This window comes from Castor canadensis, chromosome 14 (genome assembly GCF_047511655.1).
Source record: "Castor canadensis chromosome 14, mCasCan1.hap1v2, whole genome shotgun sequence".
NCBI lineage: Eukaryota > Metazoa > Chordata > Mammalia > Rodentia > Castoridae > Castor > Castor canadensis.
Genome location: NC_133399.1, coordinates 113,023,796 through 113,038,027, shown reverse-complemented (window position 1 = coordinate 113,038,027; position 14,232 = coordinate 113,023,796). Strand labels below are relative to the sequence as shown.

The 14,232-nt window shown below is 40.2% G+C and overlaps 1 protein-coding gene across 2 annotated transcripts in view; it reads right to left on the bottom strand.

Moving 5' to 3' along the window:
* The window catches only part of Csmd1 (CUB and Sushi multiple domains 1), a 1,661,894-nt gene that overhangs the window by 498,931 nt on the left and 1,148,731 nt on the right, over nt 1-14,232 (bottom strand). For both annotated transcript variants that reach the window (XM_074055299.1, XM_074055300.1), the window contains exon 10: nt 838-959. In XM_074055299.1, the coding sequence (XP_073911400.1) occupies nt 838-959 (122 nt within the window). The remainder of the gene's footprint in view (nt 1-837; nt 960-14,232) is intronic.

Here is a 14,232-nt window from a genome sequence, read left to right as displayed (position 1 = left end):
TCATCACTGAGACATTAGAACTGAAGTAAGCAAACAGAATCCAAAAGGCTTCTGGTGACAACTTCACTGAATGTCAAGCAGCCTTTCTCTACTTTGGGGCTGGGACTCGGCCTGAGGAGGTGCTGGGTTTTCAGCAGAAAAGAGAAATGCAGAGGTGGTCACCACAGGCACAGAACAGTTGGGGCACTGCAAGGACTGCAAGTAGCCTGGGCTTAGTAAATTTCAAATCCCTGATAATGTATTCTTTCAGCGGTCTTTATTTTACACTTTTTCGTTTATTTGGAATCCATCCCCAGAATGGTCTCCTTTTTTAAATTGTACCAATGTAAAGATGGCATGCCCCTGTTTCCCTTTGTCACTGGTAGGCATCTATATTAGCTCAGTGTGACTATACTTTCCCATCCAATAATCTAAGATGTAATAACAAATTTACGAAGCATGTGTGACAGACTTATGGGGAAATGACATAGCTTCACCATCGCTTACCACTCAAGGAACATTCTGCAATTATTTAAGATAAGAAATGGAGAAAGGGCAGAGGTGGAGTTAGTTTCAGGAAAGCTAAACCACGTAGATCAGGGGAGAAAAGAAAGGGTCGTGATCCAGAAGACAGAGAAGGAATGACGGTTTTCTTCGTAAGCAGGTCCACTGCTGCTAAATTTAGTGGAGATCTCTCCACTGTGGAAAGGCGGGATAGAGGGGCTGCCACCGAGGTGAGTGAGGTGCAGCGGGAATGAGGACACGCAGCGGGAGGAAGGACAGGGCGCCTGGCATTTGCCACGTGGACCCCGTTAGGCTGTCCAGGACCGCAAGTCCGAGGTGGGAGGCAAGACTTACCTTGTCCGGGTCGGTTGTGGTGATGACCCACACACAGTGTGCGTTGTCCTCATACTGAACTGGGTAGTTGGGAGAGGTTATGACACCACTGGGCCCACGCAGATTTGATCCACAGGTCCTGGCTGGGATTAGACAGAAACCAGGTTAATTTCTGCAGCATTTCATTCACGTGAAAAGACGCCACATGCTAGGGGACTTCAAGTTTGCTTGGAACAGATCAGGAGAAAAACTGACTCCTGAACTCCAGGTGGTTAAGAGGACTTTGCTCAGCATTCAGGACCCTTGCACTTCATTCCCAACGTGACCAGGACACCTTATTGTATCATCTGTGCAAAGGCAGGCATTACCACTCACAGGACGGTCCCTTGGGTAGTGTCGATATCAAAGTGGCCTATTTCAAATCCATTCTGGTGCAAACACACTCATATACAGTGTGCACACTTAGGTGCACATGGACGCAGATAGGCTCAGTGAAAAGCACAGTGGAGTGGGACTGTAGAGACCTGTCATCTCCACTGTGCCTTACACAGTGTGAACTCCAATAAGCAGCTCTGTCTCCCCAGCTTTGTCCTGTCAAGTTCAAATGTTGATGGGGGAATGAATGATCTCTAAAGTCTCGTTCAAGGCTTAGCTTCTATTCTACAAAAACCATTCCAAGTTCCTACAGCACAATGCAAATAGAAACTTAAAAATATTGTTTTAAGTTTACGGAATGAAAATAGAAATGGTGACTCTGGACACAAAATGAAAATATCCTTTTCTTTTTCTTCAATCTTGAACTTGAAAGACTGAATGGAATATAGAAATTGCATAACCAATAAAAACTGTCTTCATTTGGAATATAACATTATTTCAGTTGCTCTCTTATTTTAGGAAATTTCTTCTCTGATTTAGTAGACAAACTAGAAATGTAATGTCAGCCTGAATTCCAGTCATAACATTAATAATTTAAACTGGATTTGAGAAAGGAGCAGGTGGAGCTAATTTCACCAGGAAGAATATAGAAGAACTTCAGCTTCAGATTCACAGAAATTGTTATCACAGACTGATTAAACTGCCACCAACGAGGGATTAATTCCAGTGGTAGCCTGTTCTTCCTTCCTCTCTGGCCTGAGGGCCTTTGCAGGTCACTTACTGTTCTAGCAAGTTCAGCTGTAAGATTAAACTCTCCAGGACTCCTGCCTTGAAGGGCTAGCTGATGGGGAATCAGGAGCAACCACTTAACCCTGTCTTTCCTATCTGCTCCAAGAATATTCAGTTCTACCTTCCGTGTTGATAAAAATGATACAAATTTCACTTATTCCTGGAAGTAGTGCTGCTTCTTTGTAGAAGCAATAATACTTTGTTGTGATTATTATTTTTAAGTTGTGAATTCCTTGACTTTTCATGATTTGCTGGTGCATCCTCAGCACCTGACACGACGTCTCTAGTCCTTGACATATAAAAATGTGACAAGATTGCTTTAGACAATCTCTTGGTCACATAGTACTTACTCTAGAAATAATTTCGTAAAAATTAGTCTGCTATATACTAATAAGCGTGCTAAAAGTAACTTTTAAAATACTGGCTTTTGTTATCCAAATGAATGACATTGCTTAAATAAACATGTTTTTCAAAGCTCAGTGGATGTGCCATGACTGCAAAGGTCCCCTGACAGGGAGCAGATGCAGATACAAACCCCTCCTATGGGGTTGTCTGCACTTCCTCACAGGTCTATTTTAGGAACAACTGATCCCAGAGAAGATCACAAACGTCAGATGTAAAATTTTCCTAAGGCACTGTTCTATAAATAGTATTGATTAAAAAATCTTAAAAGTTATCACCAATATCACTAAAGTTATAATGCCTTTATGGCATTTTTAATACTTTGCTCCATTTCATAATTTACAGCAGTTAAAAAGGTAGTGTAGTGTCCCTTACAAATGTGTGTTGATTTAATTATGAACCAGTGTACTCATTTTGCCTTCCTAAGTATTCAGACTTGAAGAGAACACAGCTGAAGAATCTGCACACTGGGAAACTCATTTGTGACATTTCCACTGATGATTTGTGCTCATCCAATCATTAGCCCCAGCTGTCCCCCTGCGGGCAAGTTCACCAGATCTGACACTCCATCACTGGCCTTGTGTCCCACTTGTCTACTTTGAAACTTGTTCCCTGACTTGAGTTAATAAAATCGGGCCTCAGCACTTTGTGAAATTTACCTTACTCGTTGTTTAGGGAGATGATTCTTGGAGACTGTAATTTATATAGAGCTAACTCTTAGTAAAATATATACAGGAATGGCAAATAACTGGCTTTTTAAGCACAAGTATTTATTTAATGCCACTGGAAGCAAATCATGGGTCCAGTTCCTTCAGAGACATTCTTTACCAAAAGATGCCAAAGAAATCCATTAAATAAATTTTACCTTCTTGCACATATAGAGATCTGCATCACTGCAGTGCATTTTAAGAAAGTTTTGTTCTATCTACACTTTTTATCAAGCTATCAAAAGAATCACCTCAAACGAAACGTGTAGAAATATTTAGGGCAGAGATTTGTGTGTGTATGTGTGTGTGCATTTCATTTGTACCATCTCAGCATTTAAAGCAATTCCTGGCATTCAATGGTTTCTTTAATAGGTATTTATTATTTGAATAAATATAACAACCTTAAGTCACATGATCTGCCTATAGTCACTTAATTCTAATCCTCCTTCTTAAGAAACGACTGGGAAACTTAGGTGTCGCTTCAGTGTTTGCTCCTCTAAGTCACCTCCATGCTGGTCACCCTCTCCCTCACTTGATGCTTCTCCCCCATCTCACCAATCATGATCTGTGAGTCACTGCTTTCTTGCATTCAAGTTTTACTTCTAGTCAGAGACAATTCTCAGTTTTCCAAATGACAATGCTTAACGTTCAACCATGCGTGCAGAGCCTTCATCAGACGATACTTACATGGCTGGAGACACCATGATTTCCAGCATCCAAGCTCATAATAGTCCTCAGAGCACCAGGGTTTTCTAGATCTCTTGAAGCACTATTAACCTGGGGTCATCTCCTGTTCCATGGTTCTGGGCCATACCAATGTCTCTAATTTTAGGGTGGAGACAGGACCACCCCATGATTCTCCCTCTACCACATTCCATGGTTTCTTCTGACATCAGCGTCAAGCTTGGTTTTTATTTTTTTTCCAGAGCTACTATGTGCTAATTTTTAAATTTTTCAATATTTAAGCAAAGAAAAAACTAGACAGGAAAATAAGACAGCTCAAGAGACAGGGGTTGAAGCAAGATGGAGATCACCATGGAATTGGGCCCCCATGAATGAGAATCTCTAAGGGAAATTCTGACCTTACTTGCTTGTGTACTAAACAGGCATTCAAACAGTTAACAAGTTTGTCATTATGGAGCATCAGTAGTCACAATGTGCCAGCGTCAAGAGTGTTTCAGAACGAACTTGGTGCGTGTTTCCTAGCACTGAAATGCGTATGTGTCCTTATAAATATATTCTAAGCCATTGTCACTTTCTGTTCCTTGGCAGGCCTTGCCCCTATCAAGATCTTCTTTTCAAGATAGCGTCCAATATGGTGATGTCCACTTACATACTTAATAAATGTCCTTGGATTAAAAACTGTGACCTAATGTGTAATTGATGTTACTCTTTTGACAGTTTTCTAAGCTTGTAAACTCAAATTTCACTTATATCTTATATGCCTGCCAAATAAAACTAGAATTCACAAAATGAGGGGTTGGACATGTAATTCATCAAGAGGGAAGTCAGAGAAGAAGAGAATGCACCAGTTTTTAATGTCACCATGTGCCTTCCATCCATCTAATCAATGGATATGAATTAAGTGCAAAATGCGTTTCTCTCACCTGATTTATCTCAGTTAACAAATACCAAGTGTTTATTGATTACTTTTTATTTAAGTTGGTTCTAGGAAATTATTTCTGTTCGGCAGTAACTACTCAATTAGTCAAAGTAGATGAAGGGAGGAATACGCTAGTGGACTAAATTATAATTGTAGGATGTCAGGACTCACATTTGAAGCATTCTTTCACACAAATTAACAAACCTATCGAATAATATATTTCTTGTGTGTCTTAGAAGTCATTTTCACCAACCACTGATTTCATGCTTACGTTCAGATCATCAGCTGAGATGGAGAAAACGCTGGTCCCAGATGTTAATGGCTGGCCTCCCTGTCTTCATTGCACCTGCGTGCCAGGTTAAGCTTCTGCTGGCACTGTGTGTCTCAGTTTATTCAGTCCGTACAATAATGTTGACCCTACCTATGATTGTGTTGACAATTGAATAAAAGGACACCAGGAAAACATTCAGCACATAACCTACTACGTTTTAGCACACGTGCTGAAGTATTCATGAAATTCCCACTACCGAGTCAGCATTGAGGGTAGATCAGAGAGAGAAAAAAATGAAATCTCTTGCCATACCGGGAAATTAACAAATAAACCCAGGCTCAAATACTTCTGTAGGAAATAGGCCAGGCAGAGGAAAGGACGCAGAGTGTATGGGAAGGGCAGCCACTGAGGTCTCATGGTCATGGAGCCAGGATTTAGGAGAGATGAAGTCTGATAAAGATGCAGGATGGACAGCCACATGGATATCCAGGGATACCCAGGGATTATAAATCAGATGGACATGGCCTTGTATGCTGCAGGAACCTTACAGGAGCAACTTAGCATGGGTTTTCAGTTACTGGATGTCAATAGACTAGAAGGATGAACATACAAGATTTATCTAATTAACTGTCAATAATTATTATAAACAATAAAAAGAATACTTTCTTTTCAAAGTGGCTTATAAGTAAAAATTACAAATCTCAAGAATCAGGAAGACACTGTAGAGATTTCTGCATATTTGTTTGAATTAAGTGAAGTTAACTGTGGCTGTGTCTTTGTATCTCTCAGACAGTAGCTACTTGTAGAAGTAACTGACATGTAAAATCGAATTCAAAAATCGGTGCTAGATCTGTAACCTTGAGGGTGAATCATTCTTTCCGAAGTAAACAATCTCTCCATTATTTCTTAAAAGATCATTTCATGTGACCATAAAAACTGAGTGGAAAAGAAAAACCTGAATCACCTTTTAGTGTGTGACAAGTTATTAAGTAAAGGATCATTCTTAGCCAACCTAACCTGGAATCTCGAGGTAATCTCTGACCCTTGCTGGCTCCAATTAACTTTAGTGTAACTACGGTTATGGTTGCAAATAATACTTCACTTTTCTTACGTGTCCTTCCAACTCAAGGAGCAACTCAAAATGGTAAGTCCACAGACAGAAGCACGTCAGCACTGGAGCAAATTCTAGACATGAATCTCCACTAAGTACTGATGAAACGAAATGCCAGCGTGGACATTTCACTCAGGAAATAAAGTGGTATCCTTGTCCTCTCTTTTTTGTTTGCTTATTTAAAAAGCCTACTGCTAGAAAATGATACTTACACAGTTTTAAACAGCCCATAATGTTTTACTCTGAAAAAATCATAATAGTTGTTTTCATAGCCGTAAATGAAGTAAGCATCATTTCAAATGGAATCGCTTGTATAATTACTGAGCTGTGACAACATTCATCTGTTTGGTAACAGGAAGAGAAGGTAATCTCCCCAGTCCTTGAAGCTAATTAGCTAATGTAAGCATTGGCTAACCACACCAGTTTCCAGATGGGAGGGTCACATCTGACTCACTCTGATTTATCAAACGCTTTCATCAGATATTTCTCCAGTAGAGAAGGCTGGGCAATTACTTAAGAGTTACAGACCTTTCACAAAGATGGGAGATGGGAGCCTCGAGAATCAGGCCTTTCTGCATTCAGTGACATGAAATATCATTACGCTCAGAGTGTACTCAAGAGGTACCCGCGTATCTGATAGATGGTTGACTTTGGAATGGGTGGCTGATGTGATCCAGATAAGGGCTCCTTCCATGACCAAGAATGAATCAGGAAAATTCAAACCATATTATCTTTTTACATGCTACTTACCATGGCAATGCACTTGGGAAATTGCACTTGGCGCATGGAACCCACCCACAGCTGAGTAAATATCCCTATAGTCTATTCTGAGTAGTGTTTGAAACATTAAGCTTCATGGTACTCATTTTCCTGTATTATTTAGATGTTCAAAGTCATCTTTTAATAGAATTGGTTATAAAATGCATTTTTAAAAATGTTTTCTTCACCTCTTGTTTACCGATGAGTCGGTCAGTCATGAGGGTCCAGTGGGGACCCTGGACATCCTCGAGGTTCCCAAAAGTTGCTAACCTGGGAAACTTAGGGGTTTTAAATAAGGAGCGTCCGCTTTACTGAGAAGATGCCAGCCAGGGAATGGGTCATGACTTACTAGCCTTCTTTCCCCTCATTATATCCACCAGGTGTGGATGACTCTCCACAGTTGGGAAGAAAACTACCACACTTCCAGTTGTGTCCTCCAATATGGTAGCAGCGAGCCACACATGGCCACTTAGCATGGAATGTGTGGCTTGTCTGAGATGAGATATGCCATAGAGTATGAAATGCATAGTGGATTTGCATGGCAGAGAACGAATAAGAAGGGAGAGAATATGAAACACCACTAGGTTAACCTTTCTATTTATATTACAGTGATAATATTGGATATTTGGGTTAAATATGATATGCTATTAAAATTAAATTAAGCTTTTTTTGCTTTTAAATCTGGTTGTTAAATATTTAAAAATTACATGTGTTGCTTGCATTTTGTCTCTGTTTGGAAGCCCAGAGCTAGAGCTTCCTCAAGAAATCCTCTCAACACAAAATCAGCCGACAAACCCACTTTTGCATGGACTTTCCACCTGAGCAAGCACAGGGCACCTGAAAACCAGTGCTTATTTCACACTTCTGGATGGTATTCCTATCTTCCCAGAGTTATGACCAGAATGGCACCAACTAAGGGACTTTTACCTGCCTGGGATGATAGGTGAGATAGCTCTGTTGTGTGTCCAGTTGGCAACCATAAATCACGTTCCCTAGAATTTTCTTCCTAGTATGTTTCTGGATAGAAGTGGGCAGCCTGGACCATTCTCTTTTGAGAGTTGGAAGAAGGGTGAAAAGCAAATAGTCATTCTTCCCATTTTCTGGTGAAACACTAATGTAGGTGTTCCTCTCAGGGGATTCTGTGATGGAGCCAAAATCTTATATCCATTGAGTTTAAGTTATGGAGGATTTTCTGTGTGGCTTTTATGCAATTAGCTGCAATGCTTTCAAAGATGGCCTCAGCTTTCCCTTGGAAAGGCAGGCTCATGCCTGTGGCAGCAGCTGTAGTTGGTCCCTAGAGCTCTAGCCTGGACTGTGTATTTTCCTGATCACAGCCTGTCTCTCACGCATCAGTCTTAAGTAGTTGGCCCTCCAACTGTGTGAGTCACTTCCTTGACTTGAACCCACACCTTCGTTCCCGCCTCGGGGCTTGCTTGTTTTCTGCTTGAATGTCACTTACACAGGGCCTGGTGGATGGAAGTGCATGGTGGTGACTTTAGAACTGGGCAAGAAGAATTTTAGGGGACAGGCTGCTCGGTTGCCTTGACAGACTCCAGTAAGAATGTGTACCCGAAGGGTTGCGGAACTGAGGGCTCAGGAGCAGTGAGGGGCGTGCTACTCAGAAGGGAAAGGCGTTTATGCTCAGCAAAATGGATCTGTGATTGCACAGGAAGCAGAACTTTAAATGGCAAGGGTAGATACAGAGCTAGGGGGCTTCCAAACCATGAGGTGAAGGTAAAGGTGCCATTTGATTCTTAGTTCCTCTTCCTGTTTATGGCAAAATGTGTGTGTGTGTGTGTGTGTGTGTGTGTGTGTGTGTGTGTGTGTGTAAGAGAGAGAGAGAGGAGAGAGAGAGAAAGTCATTAAACAAAAAGGAACCAGAAGCAGATGATTTTGGAACATCTCACCTCTCCAAATGATAAAAGATGCTGGTATTTGGCAGTGCCTGCCAAAGCTGTTACACAGAGAACCAGGTGAGTGTGTGACCACATAGCTCTCTTCCGCAATTCAGTGTGATCATAGGATCAGAACACTCAACCTCAGAAAGGGTCATTTCACAAAATTGAGGGTTTTCCTTAGAAGCCTTTCTCAGCTAATCTCAGCTAATCTAGAGAATCCCCAGATAATTTAAGAGAATTTAAAAATTGCCTGGCTTCTCGGCACGAGTCTACGGAGAAGAGCATCCCTTCTCATTGGTAACAATGCAGATGGAACCGGAGATAGTTGTATTATGTGAAATAAAACAGGCGCAAAGGGAAAAGTATCCATGTTCTTACAAATATGTGGAGGCTAAAAAGAGCTGACCCCATGAAAGCTAAGGGTAGAATAGTAATAACCAGAGCCTGGGGAGGCTGGGGGAGCAGGTGGAATGAGGAGAGACCAGCACATCCTAAGCTACCCTTGGGAAGGTAAGCTCTGCTATTCCATTGCAGAGTAGGGCAATTCTAGATAATGACATGTTGTATATTTCAAAATTGGTAGAAAAAAGATTTTAAATGCTTTCACCACAAAGAAATGATAGATCTTTAAGGAGCTAGCTCTGCTTACCCTGATTGATTTGAACGTCATTACATAATGTACGCAGTTGTCGAGGCATCACATTTTGGGGCTTCTCTGGAAGGTCTCTGTTTAACAGGATGCAGCCACCTGCCAGTCACATCACACAACTGCCCCACCTTGGGGGACTATGGATGCTGCAAAGCTGCACCTTCAGAACATCACAAAGCACAGGTGACACGGGAGAGGGATGTGACCACGTGAACAGTGCCGGAGAGAAAGTTCAGCTTAAACATAGTGAGAGAGCTATTTGGAAACTATTTCATTCTACAGGATGGAACTGAGACTGCATTGCACTTTTTAAAAATTCATTTATTCACATGGACATACATTGTTTGGGTCATTTCTCCACCCAGACCCCCTCCCCCACCTTCTCCTATCCCTCAGTTCCAGGCAGGTCCTGTTCTGCTGTTAGCACTAATTTTGTTGAAGAGAAGACACAAGCAAAAGAAAGACAAAGCATTTTTGCTAGTTGAGTTAAGGACAGCTATACAGAGAGATTCCTAACATTGCTTTCATGTACCCATGTGTTACGACCCATGTTGATTCATCTCTAACTGATCTTTACACTGGTTCCTGATCCCCTTCTCATGTTGACCTCTGTCGCTTTAGTTCTGTATTAGTTCCTCTGGAGTGGGGACATCAAATGCTTTCATGTTTTGGGTTTTCTACCTATTCCTATATCTCCCGTGTGTGCTCTCCCCTTGTCATGTGATCCAAGTCCAACCACATTGCTGCATTTGCCCTAGATCTAAAGTCCACATATGAGGGAGAACATACGATTTTTGGTCTTCTGAGCCTGGCTGACTTCGCTCGGAATGATGCTCTCCAGTTCCATCCATTTACCTGCAAATGATAAGATTTCATTCTTCTTCATGGCTGAGTAAAATTCCACTGTGTATAAATACCACATTTTCTTGATCCATTCGTCGGTGGTGGGGCATCTTGGCTGTTTCCATAACTTGGCTATTGTGAATAGTGCCGCAATAAACATGGGTGTGCAGGTGCCTCTGGAGTAACCTGTGTCACAGTCTTTTGGGTATATCCCCAGGAGTGGGATTGCTGGATCATATGGCAAGTCTATGTTTAGATTTTTAAGAAGTGTCCAATTTTTTTTTCCAGAGCGGTTGTACTAGTCTACATTCCCACCAGCAGTGTAAGAGGGTTCCTTTTTCCCCACATCCTCACCAACACCTGTTGTTGGTGGTGTTGCTGATGATGGCTATTCTAACAGGGGTGAGGTGGAATCTTAGTGTGGTTTTAATTTGCATTTCCTTTATGACTAGAGATGGTGAGCATTTTTTCATGTGTTTTTTGGCCATTTAAATTTCTTCTTTTGAGAAAGTTCTGTTTAGTTCAGTTGCCCATTTCTTAATTGGTTCATTGATTTTAGGAGAGTTTAGTTTTTTGAGCTCCCTGTATAATCTGGTTATCAGTCCTTTGTCTGATGTGTAGCTGGCAAATATTTTCTCCCACTCTGTGGGTGTTCTCTTCAGTTTAGAGACCATTTCTTTTGTTGTGCAGAAGGTTCTAGTTTTACGAAGTCCCATTTGTCCATCCTTTCTCTTAGTGGGTGGGCTGCTGGGGTCCTATTAAGGAAGTTTTGCCTATACCTATTAGTTCCAGAGTGTTTCCTGCTCCTTCCTGTACTAACTTCAGAGTTTCATTCAGGTCTGATATTAAGGTCTTTGATTCATTTTGTGTTGATACTAGTACAGGGTGATAGACATGGATCTAGTTTCAGTTTCCTGCAAACGGGTAACCACTTTTCACAGCAACATTTGTTGAAGAGGCTGTCTTTTCTCCATCATTTTTGGCACCTTTGTCAAAAATGAGGTGGGTATAGCTGTGTGGATTCATATCCGGGTCCTCTATTCTGTTCCACTGGTCTTCATGTCTGTTTTTGTGCCAGTACCATGCTGTTTTTATTGTTATTGCTTTGTAATATAGTTTGAAGTCAGGTATTGTGATACCTCCTGCATTGTTCTTTTTGCTGAGTATTGCCTTGGGTATTTGCAGTCTCTTGTGTTTCCAAATGAACTTTAGGGTAGATTTTTCAATCTCTGTGATGAAAGTCATTGGGATTTTGATGGGAATTGTATTAAACATGTAGATTGCTTTTGGGAGTATAGCCATTTTTACTATGTTGATTCTACCAATCCATGAGCACAGGAGATCTTTCCACCTTCTGTAGTTTTCCTCGATCTCTTTCTTCAGGAGTTTGTAATTCTCCTTGTAGAGGTCATTCACATCCTTTGTTAAATTTACTCCTAGGTATTTGATTTTTTTTTTGAGGCTATTGTAAATGGAATTGTATCCATATATTCCCTTTCATTTTGTTCATGGTTGGTGTACAGAAAAGCTAATGACTTTCATAAGTTGATTTTGTATCCTGCCACCTTACTGTAGCTGTTTATGGTGTCTAAGAGTTTTTGGGTAGAGTTTTTTGGGTCTTTAAGGTATAGGATCATATTGTCTGCAAATAAGGATATTTGACCATTACCTATTTGTATTCCTTTTATTTCTTCTTCTTGCCTAATTGCTCTGGCTAGGAATTCCAGTACTACGTTGAATAGGAGTGGAGATAGTGGGCATCCTTGTCTCATTCCTGACGTTAGGGGGAATGGTTTCAGTTTTTCACTGTTAAGTATGATGTTGGCTGTAGGTTTGTCATATATAGCTTTTACAATGTTGAGGTACTTTCCTTCCATTCCTAGTTTTCTTAGAGCTTTTATCATGAAATGGTGTTGGATCTTATCAAAAGTTTTTTCTGCATCTATTGAGATGATCAGGTGGTTTTTGTCTTTGCTTCTATTAATGTGCTGTATTACATTTATAGATTTGCGTATGTTGAACCATCCCTGCATCCCTGGGATGAAGCTGACTTGGTCATGGTGTATGATCTTTCTGATGTGTTGCTGGATTTGGTTTGCCATTATTTTATTAAGGATTTTTGCATCTATATTCATTAAGGAAATTGGCCTGTAGTTCTCCTTTGTGGAGGTGTCTTTGTCTGGTTTTGGGATGAGAATAATATTGGCTTCATAATAGGCAGTTTTCCTTCCCTTTCTATTTCATGGAACAGTTTAAGGAGGGTTGGTATCAGTTCTTCTTTAAAGGTCTAATAGAATTCAGCAGAGAATCCATCAGGTCCTGGACTTTTCTTTTTTGGGAGGCTCTTGAATGCTGCTTCAATTTCTTTTTGTGTTATAGATCTGAATAGATCTATAATAGGTGATTAATATCCTCTTGGTTCAGTTTTGGCAATTGTAAGTTTCTAGAAATTTGTCCATTTCTTCAAGATTTTCAAATCTATTAAGAGTATAGGCCCTCAATGTAGCCTCTGGTGATTTCTTGGATTTCTGTGGTGTTTGTTGTTATCTCAACTTTTCTGATTTTACTCATTTGGGTTTTTTCTCTCCTCATTTTAGTCAGGTTTGCCAGGGGTTTGTCAATCTTATTTATTTTTTCAAAGAACCAGCTTTTTCTTTCGTTGATTCTTTGTGTTTCTGTTTCATTGATTTCAGCCCTTATTTTAATTATTTCTTTCCTTCTTCTTGTTTTGGGATTTACTTGTTCTTATTTTTCTAGGAGTTTGAGTTATAGTATTAGGTCATTTTAATAAATGCACTCATGCTATAAACTTTCCTCTTAGGACTGCCTTGCTGTGTCCCATAGTTTCTGGTAGGTCATGTTTTCATTTTTATTAACTTCCAGGAATGTTTTAATTTCCTGTTTTATTTCATCAATGACCCATTCATCATTGAGCAATGTGTTGTTCAGCTTCCAGTTGTTTGCATGTTTTTTACTGCTATTTTTGTTGTTGATTTCTAGTTTTAATGTATTGTGATCAGATTGAATGCATGGCATTATTTCTATTTTCTTGTGTTTGCTAAGGCTTGCTTTGTGCCCTAAGATATGATCAATTTTGGAGAAGGTTCCATGAGCTGCTGAGAAGAATGCATATTGTGTAGAAGTTGGATGAAATGTTCTGTAGACATCAGCTAGGTCCATTCGATCTATGGTGTGATTTAGTTCTAGGATTTCTTCATTGATTTTTTGTTTGCATGATCTATCTATTGGTGATAGTCAGGTATTAAGGCCTCCCAATACCACTGTGTTGAGTTTATATATGTTTTCAGGTCCTTCACAGTATGTTTGATGAAATTGGGTGCATTGACATTGGGTGCATACAGGTTGATAAATTTTATTTCCCTTTGGTGTATTTCCCCTTTTATTAGTATGGAATGTCCTTCTTTATCTCATTTGATCAATGTAGGTTTGAAGTCTACTTTGTCCAAGATAAGTATTACTACCCCTGCCTGTTTTCAGGGGTCATGGGCTTGATAAATCTTTTTCCAGCCTTTCACGCTCAGCCAGTGCTTATTTCTGTCAATGAGGTGGGTCTCCTATAGGCAGCAGATTGTTGGATCTTCCTTTTTAATCCAGTTTGCCAATCACTGTCTTTTGATGGGGGAATTAAGTCCATTGACATTCAGTGTTAGTATTGATAAATACATGGTGATCCCTGTCATGTAGTTGTCTTTGTCATTTAAGGGTTTGTGTGTAGCTGAATCAATGTTACTCTCTACTTTCTTGCTTTTTCTTCTCCTGTGGTTTGGTACTGCCTGCCCTTTCATGGTTTTGTTTGCTTTCATTTTCTGTGTGCAGAATCCCTTGAAGAATCTTTTGTAGTGGTGGCTTTGTGGTCACATATTGTTTTAGTTTCTGCTTATCATGGAAGACTTTTATTACTCCATCTATTTTGAATGATAGTTTTGCTAGGTAGCATATCCTAGGATTGAAGTTATTTTCATTCAGTACCTGGAAGATCTCACTCCAC